The 22,623-nt window shown below is 40.3% G+C and overlaps 1 protein-coding gene across 5 annotated transcripts in view; it reads left to right on the forward strand.

Moving 5' to 3' along the window:
• The window catches only part of LOC122544065 (AT-rich interactive domain-containing protein 3A-like), a 456,905-nt gene that overhangs the window by 405,731 nt on the left and 28,551 nt on the right, over window positions 1-22,623 (forward strand). For all 5 annotated transcript variants that reach the window (XM_043683096.1, XM_043683170.1, XM_043683220.1 and 2 more), the window contains exon 4: window positions 21,852-22,035. In XM_043683096.1, the coding sequence (XP_043539031.1) occupies window positions 21,852-22,035 (184 nt within the window). The remainder of the gene's footprint in view (window positions 1-21,851; window positions 22,036-22,623) is intronic.

Below are 22,623 nucleotides of genomic sequence, written 5' to 3' on the forward strand. Positions count from 1 at the left end.
CAGACACGGGGAGAACGTGCAAACTCCACACAGTCAGTCGCCTGAGTCGGGAATTGAACCCGGGTCTCTGGCGCTGCGAGGCAGCAGTGCTAACCACTGTGCCATCGTGCCGCCCACTAGGTCTAGGGAGTGTGAAAGGAGCCAAGGCCGTCTTATATGTTGACCAGGAAACAATTCCATGATTCTGCCAAACTTGGCCAGTGGCATTTGCCTGATGGACAAAAGTGCAGGCAGAAATCTGAAAGCTGGAACCATCAACCAGATCCAATTTGCAGCATTGGTTTTACTGATTGTGAAACCTGACAGGTTGGTTTGCCTTTATGCGGGTTTTAAACAAATGATAAACCACTTTTTGCAGCTGGATCTGGTGCCTCAGGGAAAATTAGGCTCCTTATAACCAAAAAAGTTGCAGGTTCGCAAAACTGTCAGTAGAATGACTCATTGCTTTTCATCTGCCCCAGTGTCATTTGCCCGGAAAAAAATAACATGTTCTTTCCACTAACTGGGCCCAGTCTTCGACAGCCAGATTGAATGAGTCAAACTTCTCAGATAATGGCATGAAGCAAGAAATGCTTACCCCTACTCAAAGACGACTGTAGCGAGTTATCTCTTCAGGAGTGTGCTTTTATCTCGCTACCACTGAAATAATTCCATAGAGGCTGGTATCCCATCACCAAGCCGCCCTTTATGTACATATTGACATTCCCTGGCACTGATCCAGCTCTTCGACTTGAACAGGATGCCTGACATTCCTGTTATATCTGTTAGCCTGGGCTCCCTGATTGGACTAGACTAACAGCCCCAATCAGGGAACTCATATTATGTGAGGTCCACCTGGTTGACCTCGCTACAATCACGATACTCATCCCCTTCACTCTCAGGAGGTAAACAACCTGTGGTGGAGTTGCATTCATAGCCTTCCTATGGAGTATACTTCAAAGGATGGTTCAGGTGCTAGGAAAGGGCTTTGGTGAGATGTGTCCACAGACCTGCTCATAACATTTGAAATCCCATTGCCTCTTGGCACTTTAGCATCACTCCTATTCAACTGATATCACCACTAACTGAAATGTCATGATACACACAACATCAAGATTCAACTCTTTCTTCACGTCAGTGCAAACTTGAATCCTTTATCCTGCAAAAATGGGGGAAGAGTTGCTGTAGAGGGAAGCCATGGAATCTCCAGAGGACTATTTTCACTCTGTTATGCTCATCCTAAGCACAAATACAGAAGGCACAGCCTTAGAGAGAACTTGGTTGTCACATGGTGAGGAGCACAACATGTGTGAGCAAGAATATGTTTGGGAGACAGGGTAGTCCTGCAGAAAATGTGCTCAGCTGAACACAAATGTTGAAACTTGAGGTTCATCCACAACGTGGGAACTTGTAGAGCAGCAACAAGAACTGTTTATGCTTCAAAGACAGCATTAATTCTTGGAGAGAGATGGGAGGAAATGAGCTCTAAAGCAGGACCATGATGTCTCAGATATTTGTGCTAAACTCCACTATCATGGAAGCAGTAGCCACTTTGCTGGAGAATTGGTTGCTACATTTCACCAAGTGTTAACAAGCCTGATGGTCAGTTACACATGTCTGAGGAAAGTCTCTCCTTTGTTCTCAATGCTTGCTGAAATACACCCAAGTGCTGTCCAGCCTTTGGCTAGCAGGGAGGTGCAGGTGGACTGTGAAAGGGAAGATGTAAAAAGGACATTGTCACAGTGAGAACCCTTCCCCCTGTAACTAAACTGAACCCCATCAGCAGCTTCCTGCCACAGTGACTGAGTCTGTCCCTGCATGTATACAGCTAGGTCACTCCAATAGTGTATCGCTCCCCGGTACACTCCAAACCCATACTATATCTGTCATGAACACTTCAGGTGTCAGAGCAGGGACCCAGTAGCCTGCCACCAGTTCTCCTAAGAATACAGCAGATTCATCAGGTAGGAATAACAGGAGGCAAATGAGAAAGATATCATAGCTGCAAAGAACCCCAGATTTTGAGTGTGAAACTCCACGCTCCTGTTGTAATGTGTCTGTTTATTTCAATGAATGGAACAGCATTCTTGAACTCCTCATACCTGTCATCTTGACAGGTATGTGGTTGCATCCTGAAGGGATAGTAGTCTCATCTGGTTTGTCTTCTTCCCATTGCGTACTTTGGTCATTCTGGGTCTTTCTCTTCCTGCAACTCTACTCCTTTCTGTAGCTTTGCATGTCTGAAGAAGAGCATAGTCAATATAGTGGCTCAGTGGTTGGCACTTACAGCGCCAGGGACCCAGATTTGATTCCAGCCTCAGGTGACTGTCTGCGTGGAGTTTACACATACTCCCCGTGTCTGCATGTGTTTCTTCCAGGTGCTCTAGTTTCCTCCCACAGTCCAAAGATGTACATGTTTGATGGATTGGCTGAGCTAAATTGCCCATAGTGTTGAGGGATGTGTAGGTTTGGTGGATAGCCATGGGAAATGCGGGATTACAGGGATGGGGTTGGTCTGAATGGGATGCTCTTCGAAGGTTCGGTGTAGTTTTGATGAGCTGAATTGCCTGCTTCCACACTGTAAACAACTTCATCTTACTTTTCACAAATGCTGCCTGAGTGTTTCTGATTTTATTTCAGAGCTTCAGTATTTTGCCTTTCTTCTATTTCAAACATATTGTCAGAGGAGATACCTAGCACCTTTAATATAACACATGCCCCAGCAGGCTTCACATGATTATTATAAAGTATGGTCTGACACCAAGCTACATAAACATCATTAGGGGAGATCACCAAAAGCTTGGTTGAAGTCATAGGTTTTAAGTAGCATCTAGACAACAAAATCAATGTGGAGAGACAGAAAGGTTTAGGGAGAACAATCCAGAATTTAGGCCCTAAGTAACTGAAGGCGTGACCGCCACTATGAGAATGATGTTAACCTGATTAAAAGAAGCCACATTAGGGGAGAGCAGATATCTCAGAGGTTTGTGGGACTTGAGGAATTTGCAGTAATAGGAAGCGGGGTGAGGATGAGAAGGAATTTGAAAACAAAGATGAGAAGTTTGAAATCATAATATTAGCCAGGTGAATAGATTTGGTGCAAGGTTAGCCTTGAGAGCAAATAAACCCGAGTTCACAGTGGCCTTATTTAACCAGGAAGCAAATTTGGTCCCAAGATTGATTTAATCCCCAAGGGACTGGTGCAATGTTATTGAATTTCTCTTCCGTTTAATATTCCTGATATCCATTCCCCGTACACTCTGTTTTGTACTCTGAGAATTAATTCTTGAAATCTTGTGCCAAAGATGGACTATGAATGCTGGAGACCTGAAGCTAAATTTCAATTTAGAGGTGAAGCAGTTTCTGAAATAGAAAAGATGTGTTTTATTTCACATTTTTCACCAAAACTCCAATTGGCTTTCACAGATGACACCAAAATTGGAGCTGTGGTGGCAGCAAAGAAGGTTACCTCAGATTATAATGGGATCTTGATCAGATGAGCCAATGGGCTGAGAAGTGGCGGATGGAGTTTAATTCAGATAAGTGCGAGGTGCTGCATTTTGGGAAAGCAAATCTTAGTAGGACTTATAAATTTAATGGTAAGGTCCTGGGGAGTGTTGCTGAACAAAGAGACCTTAAAGTGCAGGTTCATTACTCCTTGAAAGTGGAGTCGCAGGTAGATAGGATAGTGAAGAATGTGTTTGGCATGCTTTCCTTTATTGGTCAAAGTATTGACTACAGGAGTTGGGAGGTCATGTTGCAGGCTGCTCAGGACATTGGTTAGGCCACTGTTGGAATATTGCATGCAATTCTTGTCTCCTTCCTATTGGAAGGATGTTGTCAAACTTGAAAGGGTTCAGTAAAGATTTACAAGGATATTGCCAGGGTTGGAGGATTTGAGCTATAGGGTGAGGTTGAATAGGCTAGGGCTGTTTTCCCTGGAGCATCAGAGGCTGAGGAGTGACCTTATAGAGGTTTATAAAATCATGAGGGACATGGATAGGGTAAATAGACAAAGTCTCTTCCCAAGGGTGGAGGAGTCCAGAACTAGAGAACATAGGTTTAGGGTGAGAGGGGAAAGGTATAAAAGAGACCAGAGGGGCAACTTTTTCATGCAGAGGGTGGTGCCTGTATGGAACGAGCTGCCAGAGGAAGTGATGAAGGCTGGTACAATTGCAACATTTAAGAGGCATTTGGATGGGTATATGAATAGGAAGGGTTTGGAGGGATATGGGCCAGGAGCTGGCAGGTGGAACTGGATTGGGTTGGGATATCTGGTTGGCATGGATGAGTTGAACCGAAGGGTCTGTTTCCATGCTGTACATCTCTATGACTCTAATTGTTAAATTTCAATCTGTGATTCATAGGTTACTGTTAAACAAAGGTATTAAGGTATATGCAGCAAAGGCAGGTGTATGGAGTTAGGTTGCAGTTTAGCTGTAATCTCAGCAAATGCTGGAAAGGCCCAAGAGGCTAAATAGCTTGGACACCTGCTCTGCTCTTATGTTCCACTGAGCAATATTTTTTTCTGGTCAGCAGAGAAGCATTGACACAATAAAAGGAAGTTAGAAACAAACAAGCTGACTGCAAGAAGGAGAAAATGGAATACATCCCCAGAATATCCATTCTCTTTTTATGACAAAAGGAGAACAACTATATTTCTGATTACATAGGTAGTATTAAGATTTGTTTGACTGTCATTTATCATGCTATCTCTGGAGTTTCCACCGCATTGAAAAATAAAGAATAATATCTGATTGCACTAACAAATTAACGGTTGTTTCTTGTTCATTTAGAGTCATAGAGTCACATACCATGGAAACTGACCCTTCGTTTCAACTCGTCCACCCCAACCAAGTTTCCCAAACTAATCTAGTCCTATTTACCTGTGTCTGGCCCATATTCCCCTGAAGCTGTATTCATGTACCTGTCCAAATATTTATTGAATGTTGTAAACTGTACCAGCATCTACCACTTCTGCTGGTAGTTTATTCCAAACACGCTTGGGGTTGGTTACAGTGCTTTTCTAACTCAGTAATACAGTAATTATCAACTTCACAACTTAAAAACAACTGCTTGAATGTAATTCCAGCACCACTTTAATCTAGACTCTGATCTCCAGCATCTCCAGTCCTCACGAACACGACTAGTCACAACACCTTTTCCCCAACTTGGGAGGTCCTACGAAAAGATATAAGAAACAAAGTCACAATAATCAGGACTAATAGGGCAACCATAGTAAGAATATTTGAGCTTGGATACCAATATCCCCTTGTCCAGGCAGTGAGATTCTGGGAGAGGTTTCAATAGACGATTTTTGAACTTCACTGCCCTCCTCTGTAAAATTAATTTTGTAGTTTGGCTTGGAGACACTTAAGGAGAGTCATGTGTTTCATCCATGCCAGATTCAAAGCAGACAATCAAACCCCTGCCCAGCCCCAACAATAATATGTAAGTAGAGTCTTAGAGTCATAATTACGGAAACAGACCCTTCAGTCCAACTCATCCATGCTGACCAAGTTTCCTAAACTGAACTAGTCCCATTTGCCAGCATTTGATCCATATCCCTCTAAACCTTTAGCACCTATGTACCTGTCCAAATGTCTTGTAAATGTTATAATTGTACTCACCTCTACCACTTCTTATGGCAGCTCATTCCATGTACAGACCACCCTCTGAATGAAAAAGTTGCTCCTCAGGTCCTGTTTAAATCTTTCCCTTCACACCTTAAACCTATGCCCTCTCGTTTTGAATTCCCCTACTCTGGGGAAAATACCTTGGTTATTTACCTCATTTATGCCCCTCGTGATTTTATAAACCTCTATAAGGTCATCCCTCAGCTTCCGACACTCTGGAGAATAAAAGTCACGGCCTGTCCAGCCTCTCCTTTTAACTCAAACCTTCCAGTCTCGGTAACATTCTTGTAAACCTTTTGTGCACGCTTTTCAGTTTAATAGCATTCTTCCTATAGCAGATTGACCAGAACTGTATGCTGCATCCCCCAAGTATAGCCTTACCAATGTTTTGTAGAATTGTAACATAACACCCCAACTCTGTACTCAATGCTGTGACTGATGAAGGGAAGTGTGCCAAATGACTTCTTCACCATCCTGTCTACCTGTGACACCACTTTCAAGGAACCCTCTATTTGCACCCCTGGGTGTCTCTGTTCCACAGCACCCATCTGGGCATACCATTCACTGTGTAAAAGAAACATGACCGGGGCAGGGGTATACTTGGAAATGAGAACTTTATAATCTATTGATTGAAGCCAGAAAATGCTATTTTCATTCTCCGTAGCTGGGAAGCCTGTGGTTCAGCCTCCAGCTCATAAATTCTCAGCTGAAGCTGCTTGAACTTCAGCCACTTCCTGCAGATGCATTAGCCTGGGATCATAGTAGCATCCAGGAGCTTTCACATACAAACCCTGACACAACACATGTCTTCCTGTTCTTAATGAATATTAATTAATTAAATGGATAAGGTGATAAAGAAGGTGTACAGCATGCTTGCCTTCATCAGTTGTTTTTATATTTTTCCATGATCTGCTTACATATCTGTTCTTCTGATTCCCGTTGGTTATTGTGAGGCCTATATATAAAATCTTACCATTGTGATTACACCTTTCAAATTACCTTGCTAGATGAGCATCCAAGTACATCTGTGACAGTCTCCTTAATCAGTAATGCAACTCCTCCGCTCTGAAACATTAAGCTGCCAATCCTCGACCTCCTACATTGATATAAGATTTTCTGTGGTTGCTGATGACTGCCTGTTGCATGGTTCTCTTCTCTGTTCCTGTTGTGGGGTCCCCCCTGTGCCCTGCTCCTTTAAAATATTAGACATTGGGCAAATCTAATCATATCTAGGCCAGATCAGGCAAAGTTATTAGTTTTATTTCCTATTGTTGAAAAGGCCTGTAGCCTGTTCCGTTAGCTCATTATACAAATTGATCTAATTATATCTAGGGTAATCAGATAGAGTTCATAGTTTACTTGCCCTTGTTTAAAGTTTGTTAAACAAATTCTTTGATAACAGTAGGCAAATCATTGCTGGATGTATTGAATTCATTCTCACTGTCTCTGGTTACAACTCCAAAACGATTGCCACTGTATTTCATACCAAACTGATGGCTATTGTCAGTGAGCTAAACATAATTAAGAAATAAAATGAATTTAACAAGTTAACCAAAGGTGCATTTTATTGAATTTGCCCTTTCATAACTCTTCTTTGAATTTCATTTCCTTTGTCTGAAAGTAAATTTATGTATTAAAGTTAAAATTCTAAAATCATTGCTAGAACTTTCTTAACCGGCAGTGCCAGGTTGAACAATACTAAAGGAGAATACCAGAGGTTTAAAAAAAACAAGAAGACAACATAAATTCAGATGTAATTTTGATGTTGAAAATCAATCTGTGGATGCTGGGAGGACAGAAAGATATTCCACAGTTTTGGAGTAAAGATAAAGAGAGCAGAACTGGTAACTTTTATTTCAAAGTTATTTTAAAATAGCGTAACAGCATAGAAGAAGCTGGTGAATCAGTTAGAGGAGAACACTGTCTTTGTGCCTTTAATTTTAATATAAATCCAATGTGCATGCACTTCAGGTGCATATCTGCTTTCTCTGCTGGTCAATGTGCTAAGTCTTACTTCAGTTCCCATTTGGTTTAAATCCACGATCCAAGCAACCAGTAATCTAACACTAATTGGCTCATCTTCCTCAGAGACTCAGAGGATAGATAGAATGGGAAATAGAAATTTTTTGCTTCTGGCGTAGTGAGTAGTCTGCTGAGATTTGGATTTAAAATGTATCATAGACAAAGGTCTTTGATCCAGAACTGTACATGACCGAGAAGCACTGGATGATGTTCGTGACAAAAATAAGTAACACATTTTTTGTTTTCATTGTTGTTGATTTCATCTTGTTAAGGATATAGCACATGAGTTTTTTGTAAAATTAATGTCATAATTGGAGAAACATGTCATGCTTTGAATATTAGAAATTTTCCTTATGTTTTTAAATTCCAACATTTAAATGATTTACAGAAACACTGCACTCATTGACAACATTTGTATAGAACTGTAAATAGATGGTTGCAACACAACAGAGGATATATGTTGAGGTACCTCAGGTCACAATTTATATGCCACGATCGAGTGATCAAATTGATTATTCATGAGTTAGAGTAAATGTAGTTCCTTATATATTCTGTTTATTTAGCCTTTTAGTTGAACCATTAAAATACCGTAAGTTTGATACATACTATTGGATCTTATGTGCTATCTCTGAAGTCTGATATTTGGACAGCATATCACTCTGAAAGTTACTTGATAGCCTTGGGAGCTGATCCCATTAACATCTCTGGTTCCAGAATTCTTTGGACTAAAGAGCATGTTAATTACTGTTCCTGCACAAGGTATGACCAGCCTGAATTATGATCCAGAAGCAGGTTCTGCATGAGATTCACACACCAACCAAAATTTAAGCAAGTTTCTTATCAGCACTTCATCCTTTTCTTAAACATCCATTCCTTCCACCACTTGCATACCATGGCTGTGGTATGGTTTATGGTGCACTGCCGCAAGTTGCCAAGACTACTTCAGCAGCACCTCCCAAATCTTACATCCTCAACCTGGACAACTGCAGAATAATTCATTTTGGAAAGTCAAATTTGAGTGCTGAATACAGGATTAAATACAGGATTCCTAGCAGTGTGGAGGAACAGCAGGATCTTGGGGTCCATGTACATAGATCCTTCAAAGTTGCCACCCATGTTGATGCGGTTGTAAAGAAGGCGTATGGTGTTTCAGCTTTCATTAACAGGGGGGTTGAGTTTAAGAGCTGTGAGGTTTTTCTGGAACTCTATAAAACCCTGGTTTGACCACACTTGGAATATTGTGAGCATGTCTGGTCACCTCATTAATGGAAGGATGTAGATGCTTTAGGGAGGGTGCAGAGTAGACTTACCAGGATGCTGTCTGAATTGGAGGGCTTGTCATATGAAGAGAGGTTGAGTGAGCTAGGGCTTTTTACACTGGAGAGAAGGATGGGAGGTGACTTGATAGAGGTGTGTAAGGTAATGAGGCATAGATAGAGTAGATAGCCAGAAACTTTTCCCCAGGGCAGAAATGGCTGTCACGAGGGGTCATAATTTTAAGGTGATTGGAGGAACATATAGGGGAGATGTCAGAGGTAGGTTCTTTACACAGAGAGTGGTGGGTGTGTGGAATGCACTGGCAGCGGTAGTAGAAGAGTCAGAGACATGAGGAACATTTAAGCGACTGCTGGACAAGCACATGGATGGCTGTATATTGAGGAATGTGTAGTTTAAGTTGGTCTTAGATTAAGATCAATGCACAGCACAACACTTTGTGCCAAAGGGCCTGAACTGTACTGTACTGTTCTGTAATCTATGAAACAGCATTTTCTCTAAATTCCACTTCAAGTTGCCCACCATTATGACTGGGACATAAATCCCATCATCTCTGGGGCAACCACATTTTTCCCTCATTTTCAATTATCTCAAGTTGTTGCTATTGTTGGTCCATTGCTTCCCAGAGTGTGCCTTTACCTGCCCAGTATCTAGATAATTTACAGTTAGTCCAGTCATCAAACAGAATGAACTTGTTTTATCTCAGTTTCAAGATACATCACATTTTCTCACCTTACCATCTGAAAGCAGTAAAATAAACTATATTTCGCCACTGTGCTACAAACTGTAAACTGATGTACTACATAATAGTTAGATTTGTGAACAGAAGCAGTGGCAGACTGTGGAATTACAGTGGTGTAGGCTTAAATAGCGCTTCACAGATTTGATGGCAAAGTAACAAGCAGTCATGTCTGCAGAGTTGAACTAGGATGTAATGACAGCTGAAACATTGATATTCTGCACCTAGTGTACCAAAATTCTGGCAGACTGTTTTCTGTTTTATGTGCCTGGCTATTAACTGCATCTTCACTGAGATAAAAAGAACTATGATAAATCATTGACAAAAATGTTTCATATTGTAGATGCTCATGCCTTGAGTCTATAAATTTATTTACTCTATATTAAATGATTGAATCATTCAACTTCAATGTGCTTGATAACTCCAGTTTGCAGTAATATCTGTTCCTGTAGAGCCTGCAATGCAGTGTGTGAAACACTATAGAACATCTTAGGGCAGATTTTAAGCTGATACTCTAACATCTCAAGTTTGTGCCTTTTAGCTTCTTATTTTATGCAGTATAATTCTTCTTAGTGTCCCTGCCAACTCAGCTTCCCAAATTGCTGATACTTCTGCAACTTAACTCAGTATCAAATCAAAATATTATCGAATTACAGGGACAGGTGATCTCACTTTAAAATAAGAACTGAACCATTTACTAAAACTTGGATTCAATTCTTTGTTCCCTTTCTTGCCACTAACTACACAGTAGCCAAGACATTCATTGGTGTTATTGCTGTGTTTTCTTTGGTGGAATGGAGGAGATGGCCCAGTGGTGTTATTGCTGATATAATAACATAGAGAGCCAGCTAATGTTCTGCAGTGCTGGGTTCAAATCCCATCATGGTAGATGGTGGACTTGAACTCAAAGAAAATGGGAAATTAGAAGTTTAATGATGACCATGAAGCCATTGTTGATTGTCATGATTTGTTCACTCATATCCTTTAAGCAAGGAACCTGCTGGCCTGACCTAAATGTGACTGCTGACCCACAGTAATGTGGTTAATTCTTAACTGCCTCTGGGTAATTAGGAATGGGCAATAAATGCTGGCCTGAACAGTGACACCCACACCATGTGAATAGAAACAAAAGACGCAAATGAGCACTTAAGCATTCAGTAATTCATCTGTCCAGGAGGTGCCCTGTCTACCATGCTGAATAAAGCAAAAAAGGAAGTGTCAAACACTGCCTGAAGCATTCCTTTTTTATGTATAAGACAAACAAGACTGAATTTAATTTGGAGAAGGGAGATACAGAAGTACCTCAGAGCATGCCCTGCCCTCCTCAAAATGGCATTGAACTTGATTGATTCCTCCCCCCCCCCATTCCTACCCCAAACCTGGACGTTCTTTGGATTGCCTGCCAAATTTAAATGAGGTCAGTTTCTGAATTAAATGGTAGTCACCTCTCTGTTATGGGGGGGCAACCACCTAGTTAGTTATCCAAAAGTCAAAGTCCCCACTTCTTTCTGGAATGCTATAGGAGATGTCCATCTTGATTTTTACATTCTCATTCTTGTTTTCAAATCCATCTATGAATTCACCCCTCCTTGTTTCTGTCATCTCTTCTATTCCCACTATCCTCTGAGATATCTCACCTCCTCTAATTCTGAACTCTTGAACAATCCTGATTTTAATTGCTCAATATTTAGCAGTCATGCTTTCAGTTGCTAAGGTCCTAAGCTCTGGAATTCCTGACTTAAACCTCTCTACTTTTCCAACTCATCCTCCGCTTTTTAATGTACTGCTGAAAAATTTACCCCTTTGAACAAGCTTTTTGTCATGTGGCCCGATGTCTCCTGACGCAGCTGAGGGAGTTTTACTTGATGCGTTCGGGAATGTTTTATTATATTAAACACAATATTTGAATGCAAACACAAAGAACTGCAGATGCTGGAAACCTGAAACAAAACAGAAATTGCTGGCGAAACTCAGCAGGCATCACCTGTTGAAAGAAAAACCGAGTTAACGTTTCAGGTTGTTCGTCGCTGGATTTGAAGCGTTAACTCTGTTCTTTTCTCAACAGATGCTGCCAGACATGCTGTGTTTCTCCAGCACTCTCTGTTTTTGCTTTGTGAATGTAAGTTGCTCTTGTTTTCCTGAACTAGCATCAACATATATGAATATCGAGTGCAAAATCGTTATGGAAGACACTAAGCTGGCTGACTTTTCAAAAGGTGACAAGTGGCATCAAATGTCATTTACTTTACTCATAATTCGGCATTATGTATTTTTGATTCAAACTCCGTGCCTCCAAATTTATTTATTTGTTTTGCTAGTGATGTCACAGTGACTACATCATCTGAAAAGTGTCGGGAGAACCGTGTTAAAATTGCAAGGGCAGAAAAGGGTTAATTTGGGGTGCAAGCTTTGCTTCACTTGCCTTTGTGCTGACAAGAAAATTTCAGTGTTATCTGTGATTACTCTCTCTTAAGAATGATACATGACCCATCACTGCCAGCAGCTGCTGACAAAAGTTATACCGGTCATGGAATTCTTTTGCTTTTTATTGTCGGTGCATTTCAGGTAAAATACATCTGATTGAATATTGAAAACGGATAAATCTCCTTTATCAGACGCAGGCAATGTAGCCTGACTCCATTTTTAAAACCAAACAAAACACTCAGCCACAATTCTTTTTCAAAAAAAAATGTTACAATTAAGTTGCAGGTACTTGTTCCAGCTTGGTTTTCATGCCTTTGTTAAGACTGCTAGACAGATAATGGTTCCTTCCTCGTAAGGATGAAAATTTCAATATATTCAATTATATCAAGACAAAACCTCCAGTCAGTATGTTTTGTGTTTTTGAGTAATGTGGCTAGCTATCTCACAGAATCTTCCTTTACTTTGCTATATACTACATTTGTTTCTCATGGAGCAATATTTAAGAGATTGCTGTGTAGTCTAAGATATCGACAGTTCTTTTGGGCTCATTAATCTGGCCCTTGCCTTCATTTATTTTAAGTTGTTAAAATGTTTTGTTTTGGGAGTTTAATGGTACCAAGTGAGATAGCAGCTTCCAGCTGCAGCCTGGAAAGATGATGCAAGATTAACATTCATGATTTAGTGTAGTTTAGTATTTGATCTGTTGTGAATTCTGTGAAACCATGTCCCCATGGCTTCTATTAAGGGGTGTGTTTTTGTATCTTGCAGAGCTACTTCTAATTATGATGATAACTGCAAACTTGTAACTCTGAATCACTGAAGGATGGTCAAATATTTTGATACATGCACTAATTCACCATTACTGATAGTCACAAATGACAAAATAGTGCAAATCTAAGGACATTGGATAAAGTAGTTTAAGGAGAGTATTAACTTTGCACATGTTTACACATTTGCAGAGTTTGTCTATAATGCTTTGCATGAACTTAGAAACACCCTTCTCCCATTTATTTCTTTCCAAAGATTTGAAAATATGGAAGTAAAATACATCCTCACAAATTGTTTTATAATCACACAAAGTGGTTCTAGTAACCGCCATACTTAACCATGTTTTTAACACATTTTCTTAGCAAACAGGATGACATTTTGACCTCTGCCAATATTGTGCAGACCACACCGCCAGCAAATGCATGGGAATTATACAGAACTAGCCATTTTCAGTCTCACTACGTGGGCAAAATACTTTCTCCTTCAGTGGAAACTAGGGACAGTGATCCATCTGAGATGGCATACAGTTCATGGGTGCCCCATCTGTGCTGAAGTTGTAATGCATTTTAATGTAAAGAAATCAAATTTCATCATGGCTATGAAGAATCATTGTTTGTTTAGTTTTAATTAAATTACTGTATATTGATTTATTAATTACTTGAACCCAGATTGTCAGCATTATCAAAGATGTGTTAGATCAGAAATGCATTGGTTTAAACTTAGTGTTGATTTTCTTTAGCAGATAGAAATTAATTGTAAACTGAGCTATATATTACAAAGGCAGCAATGATATCAATAATCAAATTTAATTGATGGGCCATTTGATAGTTATTAAGATTTTGCTCTGCGAGGGTAATGGATCTTTACTGAGTAACAGTAAAGAAAATCCGAGGAAATGGTGCAATATTGACAAGACTCAGATCGATTGCAGCGTCATGTATCTCACTTGAAGTTGGAACCACTTATTCAGAACAAGTTTTCAAAGTATAAAAATAAGAAGCTGTTCAAATAAGCAGACTTGGTGCATTCTGGGATGAACACTAAAGTTTTGGTGATATCTGCAAAGTTACTAACAATGCTTCTTAAGTTCTGATCCAGATCATTTGTATAAATGGCAAACAACAGTTAACCCAGCAGCGATCCTTGGGGAACACAGGCTTCCCTGTCTGAAAACAACCCTTCACAACCACCCTCTATCTCCTACCATCAAACTAATTTTGCATCCATTTGGCAAGCTCTCCCTGAATCCCAGGTGATATAACATTACTAAGTGGTCTACTATGTAGAATCTTGTCAAAGGCCTTGCTAAAGTCCAAGTAGACAACGTCTACCATTCTGCCTTCATCTATCTTCTTGGTCACATTCTCAAAACACTCAATCAAGTTTGTAAGACATGAGTTCCCATGCATGAAACTTTGCTGACTATTACTAATCTGTCTTGCCTTTCCAAATGCAGGTGAATCCCGTCTCTCACAATCCCTCCCAACAACTTCTCCTGCGCACAGCATTAGCCACCTCCAGGTAAAAACAAGGACTGCAGATGCTGGAAACCAGAGTCTAGATTAGAGTGGTGCTGGAAAAGTACAGCAGGTCAGGCAACCCGAGGAGCAAGAAAATCGACATTTCGTGCAAAAGCCCTTCATCAAGAATAGCCTGATTAGCCACCTCCAGTCCTCTGGCACCTCGCCTGTGGTTGTATCTCTGCTAGGGGCCCTCACTTCGTAAAATGTCCTTGAATACACTTAGAAACATAGAAACCTAGAAAATAGGCGCAGAGGTAGGCCCATTCAGCCTTTCGAGCCTTATGACTGATCATGCAATCTCAGTATCCCATTCCCGTCGTCTCCACATACGCCTTGATCCCTTTAGCTGCAAGGACCATGTCTAGCTCCCCCTCAAATATATCTGATGGACTGGCTCCAACTGCTTCCTGTGGAAGAGAATTCCACAGGTTCACAACTCTCTGAGTGAAGAAATTATTTCTTATTTCAGTCCTGAATGACTTACCCCTTATTCTTAGTCTATCACCCCTAATTCTGGATTTCCCCGATATTGGAAACATTCTTTGCACATCCAGCCTGTCGAGTCCCATCAGGATTTTTTCTGTTTCTATGAGATTCCCCCCTCATTCTTCTAAATTCCAGTCAGTACAAGCCCAGTCAATCCAGTATTTCCTCATATGTCAGTCCTGCCATCCTGGGAATCAGTCTGGTGAACGGGAACTCCCTCAATAGCAAGAATGTCCTTTCTCACACTAGGAGACCAAAACACTACTCAAGCTGAGGCCTCACCAAGGTCCGGTATAACTGCAGCACGACATCCTTACTCCGATACTCAAATCTTCTCGCTATGAAGGCCAGTATGCCATTAGCTTTCCTCACTGCCTGCTGCACCTGTATGCCAGCCTTCAGTGACTGTTCCACCATGACACCCAGGTCTCATTGCACTTCACCGTTTCTAAACTGCCATCATTCAGATAAGAATTTGCCTTCCTATTTTGTGACCAAAGTGGATAACCTCAATTTTATCCACATTATGTTGCATTTGCCAGGTATTTGTCCACTCAGCCAGTCTGTCCAAGTCATCCTGCAGCCTCTTAGCATCCTCCTCACAGCACACACTGCCATCCAGCTTACTGTCATCTGCAAATTTGGAGATGTTGCAGTCAATTTCTTCGTCCAAATCGTTAATGTGTACTGTGAACAGCTGGGGTCCCAGCACTGAACACTGCGACACCCCACTCATCCCTGCCTAGCACTCTGAAAAGAACTTGTTTATTCCAACTCTGTGCTTCCTGGCTGCCAACCAGTTCTCTATCCATGTCAATACATTACCTCAGATACAATGAGCCTTAATTTTCCTTACTAATCTCTGGTGTGAAACTTGAGCAGGTCTCGATGATTTATCTACCTTTATGCTTTTTAAGACTTCGAGCACCTCCTCTTCTGTAATGTGGATTATTTTCAAGACATCAATATTTATTTCCCATGTTCCCTAGCTTCCATGTCTTTCTCCACAATAAATATTGAAGCAAAATATTCGGTTAGTATTTCACCCATCTCCTGTGGTTCCACATGAAAACAACCTTGTTGATCTTTAAAGGGCCCTATTCTCACCCTAGTTGCTCTATTGCCCTTAACATACATGTAGAATTACTTTGGATTATCCTTAACCTTATCTGCCAAGGCTACCTCATATCCCCTTTTTGTCCTCTTGATTTTCATTTTTAAGAATGCCCCTACTCCCCTTCTACTGTTCAAGAGATTCAGTTGATCCCAGTTGTCTGTACCTGATATCTGCTGCTTTCTTATACTTGACCAAAACCTCGATATTTCTATTCATGCATTGTTGCAAACTCCTACCAGCCCTACCCCTTCAGTCTGACAGGAAAATCTTGTCTCTGAACTCTTATTATCTCGCTTTTGAAAGCCTCCCACTTGCCAGAAGTCCCTTTTCCTGTGGACAGTCTACTCCTATCAACTTTTGAAAGTTGCTGGCTTGTACCATCAAAACTTGCCTAACTCCAATTCAGAACTTTAACATCTGAGCTTCTGATGGAGGCAGGTTTAACCAAATCATTTAAAGCAAATTTGGACTGTTCCCTGTAAAGGAAGAATGTATAGAATTAAGTTAAAAATCACACAACAACAGGTTATAGTCCAACAGGTTTAATTGGAAGCACACTAGCTTTCGGAGCGACGCTCCTTCATCAGGTGATTGTCCTTCATCACCTGATGAAGAAGCGTTGCTCCGAAAGCGAGTGTGCTTCCAATTAAACCTGTTGGACTATAACCGGGTGTTGTGTGATTTTTAACTTTGTACACCCAGTCCAACACCGGCATCTCCGAATCATGTATAGGATTATTGTCCTTCATCACCTGATGAAGGAGTGTCGCTCCGAAAGCTAGTGTGCTTCCAATTAAACCTGTTGGACTATAACCTGTTGTTGTGTGATTTTTAACTTGGTACACCCCTGTCCAACACCGGCATCTCCGAATCATGTATAGGATTATATTGTGAACATGGCAGAATTGCTCATTCAAAGAGCCAATGCTGATACAATGGGCCAAATGGCTTTCTTTTGCACTGTAGCAATTCCATGAGAAATATGAAATGCAAACTGTATTTTTTTGAAATCACTTTTTTAAAAAAACATCAGCATAGAGTTAGCAATATAAGTGAATTGGTTAAAATAAAAATGTGTCAGTTTGAGTTAAAAAACATTGTTTCAATTGAGTAAAAATACACCAGTTTTTCATCAATTTTATACCACTTGCTTTTACACATTAAATTGGATTTACCTAATACTTTTGTGCTGAAGCTAATAAAGGTGAAGGAGTTAAACAAGACATTGCCAACAAAGAGTTCTGATTTGGACCCTTGCTCGTCCCTGCTTGTAGATCATGGCATTCATAGAAAAAAATTATTCCCAATTGATTCATTTTGCAAAGAGACATAAGTTCAGATCTTTGCTCCCAAGGCAGGGAGGTTGAGTTTGGAAATTTCTCTTTCCACATCCCCCTCAGTTTAAAGACCCCAAATCCAATTTTGTCTCCAAGGATATGGGGCACAATTGAACCAGGCCCACAATCCTGAAAAAAGATCCTAGGTGACAATGGAAAGGCCAAATGCCAAGGCTGGTTAGAAGACACCACACTGCCACACTGCTCCACAGTCACATATCCAAAATTCAGCCTGGGGATTTGGGAGTTGAGGGGATGGGCAAGGCAGAGGTGGAGGTTGGGCTGATGAACCAGAGGTTTAAAATTGGATTTGTAGAAAATATGGACAATATACCCACATTAACACCCCCTCACCATTTCTAAAGGCCCATGGATTCTCCCTGACTGCATGAAAATCTGGCCCAAAAGTACATTATTGTAGATTAAAAATGGGATCTGTTGGTTTTTCTCAAGAAGACTGAGTTTAATTTTCAATATTCAAAAAATATTGAAATATAAATAATTGCACATCCAACTTCTTGCCAAAAATATAATTAGCTTAAATAGCTGCCTCTCTTTTATAGAGTTTTGTAACAAAATATAACTGATTTTAAACAAATGGGTTTAAATGCTGAAATGGGTTAATTTCATAAAAAACAGGTTGAGCATGCAATTGGGCTCCTCAGTACTTAATACTGTAACTGCCTGTTTGCTTACATAATGGAAGCTGTTATACTATTGCACTGTTCTTGTTTAAGTCAAACTGAATTCCACTTTGTGGAGATGTTTGTCTGGCTGCGTAACTGTACCGATATTTTTCAACTCAGTTCTCCAGATAAAACTGTCTTCTCATCATGTAAGATTGAACATGTTTTCAGCAGCAGAAAGGAACCTCTAGTAAGGCTGTTTGAAGGGATTACAAACTACTTTTCTGGTTAATTGCTGGTTGATTTTGGCTCTTGGTTCAACTGTAGTCATGGTTAATTTAAAGATGTTCTAGTCTGCAGGGAGATATAGGACACATGCTGAACGATTTAGATCTAACTCTGCACAGAGTACTTGCTCCCAAATATAAGGACAGGAGTTTACCTTGGATCAGTACATGGCATTGAGTGTTAGAGGCACAGCAGGACAAACAGATGGAAGAGGGAGAAGTAGGAAAAACATTCTGAGCAGAAGAAAACCTACCCAGGATGTTCAAGGAGCAGTTCTCCATAAGGGATATCATGGCAGATGATTTGCTTTGTTCAGGAAATCCTCAACTGGCACCAACTGCAGTCACAGCTGCCTGTTGCTGTCTCCGTAGAAAAACCTCACCAATCAGAATTAATTTACCAATCAATCAGCACTTCTTTCTCCTGTAGTTTTGTTTTATTCTTTCATGGGATGCGGCTGTTGCTGACTGGGCCATTACCTTTTCAAAGGAAACTAGGGACAAACAAAAAATGCTGCCCCAAATAGCAATGCTCGCATCCCATGAATGAACAAAAATAAGAAATTGCTGTGATTGTTTGAAATTTGGTATTCTTGTATTTATCCTGATGAGTGCAAGATGGAAACTCAAGTTGTGACTCCAGGGTAATTGGCTCGACATGAATTTGAATCCAGCTACAGGAGTGAAAATAATATGTTGATGTACAGCACTCGGCCCTTGCACCCCTTTAAAAATGGATACTTACAAAAAAATCAGCACCTTGAATTCTGGGGATATGTCCAAAGGTTGAATTTATACACCAATCAATGTTGGGAGTGTTAAATTCTCTGAAGACCAGAATGAAATTAAAACCATGAAGTAGATAATTTTGAAACACCAAATGTTTCTGTCTTTATTTGATTCACTGGGAAAGATGCAACATTTTTGAATACAAATCCCATGCCAATGTAATTTCTAAGTTCTCCTTGAAGGAAACACTTGTGTGCACTAAGATTTATACAGCCAGGCATATATTTAATGAACTAGTCTTTATGCTATTATCATAAATCCACAGCTTACTACACTGCTCTCTTGGCTAACCTCGGGTTAATTAGAAAGGCCAAGCATACAAAAGAACCACTTACACACACATTATCAGGTTCAATAATCTGCCTTCTATATTGATACATCATCCCATATCTCATGATATCTGCAGTGCGGTTTGAGCATTTAACAACCCCAGCAAATGTGATGGTTTTGTTCAAAAGCTGAAGCAATATACTTTGGATCCTGGTTGAAATTGCTGTGCCAAAGTTTTGCACAAATTAGACAGAATGCGTTCAGGGCATCAATAATTTAGAAAAATGTTAATTGTACCTTTGGATTTAAGATGAGAGTTTCATGATCCTGCTGCCAAAGACTGAGGATGGAGTATCTGCCTTGATCCAAATATAAACAGAGTAGCTACAAACAGGATCCTAATCAACAAGTGGAAACCCACTCCCAAAAATAAAACCAAGGGCGTGCTGCAGTAGACTCTTTCCTGGAGCACCAGCTAACACTAAGACCTTCATCTGATAAGCAATTAGAAATAAATGAGACTGCAACAAGGTTCTTTATCTCTACTTGCTGCATTTCCCAGGCTTGTCTTTTCTAGAGTCATTACCTTATGTTTGCTGTCATGTTCACATGGCACTTCAGGGAGAGGCAGCATTTCAGTGGGATAGGTTTGGGCTGAGGACCCAGATTTTGACATCTCTCAACTATTCACATGTACTTGTGTAGAGTCGTGGTTGAAAACACTGGCAAATGCAAGAAGACAGAATGCACTTCAGGGCGGTAAGCCCTATTTCCTCATTTCAGCACTTTTTCTGGCCTCTATTCTTCACCCTTCAGTTTTTGAAGAAGGGAAGATGAGTCCACAGATACAGATCATGCAGCCTTTATCCAGCATTTATAATCAAGGAATGCAAATAGTTGATCCTGTTAAATGTTTGTGGATGATTCCAGGGCAGTTATGTTGAGGTTAATGAATTCTGGGTCTAAACTTCATTTCATCTTATTTCCAAGCTCATGCTTGGTGTTCAATTTAAGCTGCGGATTGACAGAACTGTTTCATCATTGGAAGATTTGACAATATTTTGAATGTGGCTAAACATTGTAAACTCATTCGCATTCCCAAACTTAACCTAGAGAGTGATGCAGTTGTGGTGAGAGAAGTGGGAAATCACTGTTGGTGGTGGTTGGGTTGAGGAACTGCATAGAATTCCTATAGAGTGGAAGCATGCCATTCATCCCATCAAATCCACACCAACCCTCTGAAGAACATCCATCCCCCCAGACCTACCCCATTCCTGTATCCCTGTGTTTCCCATGACTAATCCACCTAGCCTGCACATCCCGCAATATTATTTAGCATGGAAATGTGTTGCTGGAAAAGCGCAGCAGGTCAGGCAGCATCTAGGGAACAGGAGAATCGACGTTTCGGGCATTAGCCCTTCTTCAGGAATGAGGCCTCATTCCTGAAGACTGAACAATCTGATCTCCAGCATCTGCAGACCTCACTTTCTCCTATTATTTAGCATGGCCAATTACCCAACCTGCACATCTCTGGATTGTGGGAGGAAACTGGAATAACCAGAGGAAATCCAGGCAGGCACGGTGAGAATGTGCAAACTCCACACAGACAGTCGCCTGACGTCTCTAGTGCTGTGAGGCAACAGTGCTAAGTACTGAGCCAAAATGCAATGACATCTGGGATTGCACTGATTGGTCTCCAATGAACACATTTGGTTTCAGTGCCTCTGTTAAATCATTTAACCACCTGCTGTCGCCATTTTCTTTAGATAAAGGTGCCCTGGACTTTGAATAAAATCTAGACTGCTACATTTAGGTCTATCTACGAGCATCACTGAATATCTACTCATTACTGAATACTTAATCTTGCTCATTTTCAGTTTATTATTTTTACTTTTTACCAGAGTGATCATCTTTACAGACAGTTAGTTTTCACTCATGTCACACAATTAAACCAGACTAATTTTGGTAATAGCAGGAGTGAAATCGATGCATTTGATCAGACTAAATAGATCCATTCTATTGGTTTATATTACTCCAAGGCAAACAGTTCCATAGGTTATTTGAAATAAAGTCTGGAGGAGTTTCAGGAAGATAATTAGCTAAATGGGAATGTATAAAAATAGCAAAATAATAGATGTAACTGAATACCTGGAAGGGTTAGTATGGGTTACTTTTCATTCGCCCCGCAATTTTCTTAAAACTCTAAGTTTGGTGTCACCTAAACACTTCTTTGTTTAATCTCACTCTTTTCCATCTTCACATGAGTGTTGTCATTGAGTTTGGGTCAATGCCATGCTCTCCAGCTCCTCCGTAAAAAAAACAAGTTGGAGCTAAATATTCTAGATCTAGCTTCTCTTTAAATTATGTTGAACACAATACAGTAGTAATTGTTATATTAATTATCTTTGTAACGTCAATACCCCGAGAAGAGGAGTAAATATTTTTCCTTTTTGACAGAAAGTGAGCAATTAGGTGTTTTACTTGGTCAAATTAATTGGCCTATAACAGTGGGATGTCTGTCGATATGTTGAAGCTAATGCAATTGATTGTGGATATTTTTTTCATTTACACAGGGACTCCAGTGAATCGGATTCCCATCATGGCCAAGCAGGTGTTAGATCTGTACAGTCTGTACAAGCTGGTCACTGAAAAAGGTGGCTTAGTGGAAGTCATCAATAAGAAGATCTGGCGCGAAATCACCAAAGGCCTCAACCTCCCTACCTCTATCACTAGTGCTGCTTTCACCTTGAGAACCCAGTAAGTTATAAAAAAGTATTTTGTAGTTAATATTACAAGAGAATGATCTGAGAAATATCCCTATATAGGCACGCTGCTTGTGCAGTATGACAGCATGATTCTTTAACCAGTTGGTATCAGGATTGTCATCCATTGCTTATTTTCACTACAGTTGTCCACTCAATACATTGCCAAACTCAGTTGGGTCACTAAGGTAGACAGATGGAAAATGTTTTGGGTGTTGTGTAAGTCAGAGAGCAGGACTTCCTGATAGTCAATACAAAATCCTTGTTGACCGAGGCAGTGACTAGCTAATTTCAGAACTGTGGGCTGTGGAATATGGTGGTGAATAAAATAAATAAGCAATTTAAAAACTGTGAAGATTAGAGAAATTATCTGTCCATTCCAACAGTTAACCCAAAGTAAGGGTTCAACAACTTGTACGGCAAGTGAAAGAGAAAATATTCAACAATGGCGATCCTTGGAGGTTTACATTTAAATATCTGGTTCAAAGAAGTGTAATAAAATAAAGTCACCATAATCTGCCTGACCACAAAGCTGCTATCTCATTAGAGGGAGATGACTGGTTTAATCTGAGGGCATAGGTTC

Source organism: Chiloscyllium plagiosum, chromosome 1, assembly GCF_004010195.1.
Source record: "Chiloscyllium plagiosum isolate BGI_BamShark_2017 chromosome 1, ASM401019v2, whole genome shotgun sequence".
Classification (NCBI taxonomy): domain Eukaryota; kingdom Metazoa; phylum Chordata; class Chondrichthyes; order Orectolobiformes; family Hemiscylliidae; genus Chiloscyllium; species Chiloscyllium plagiosum.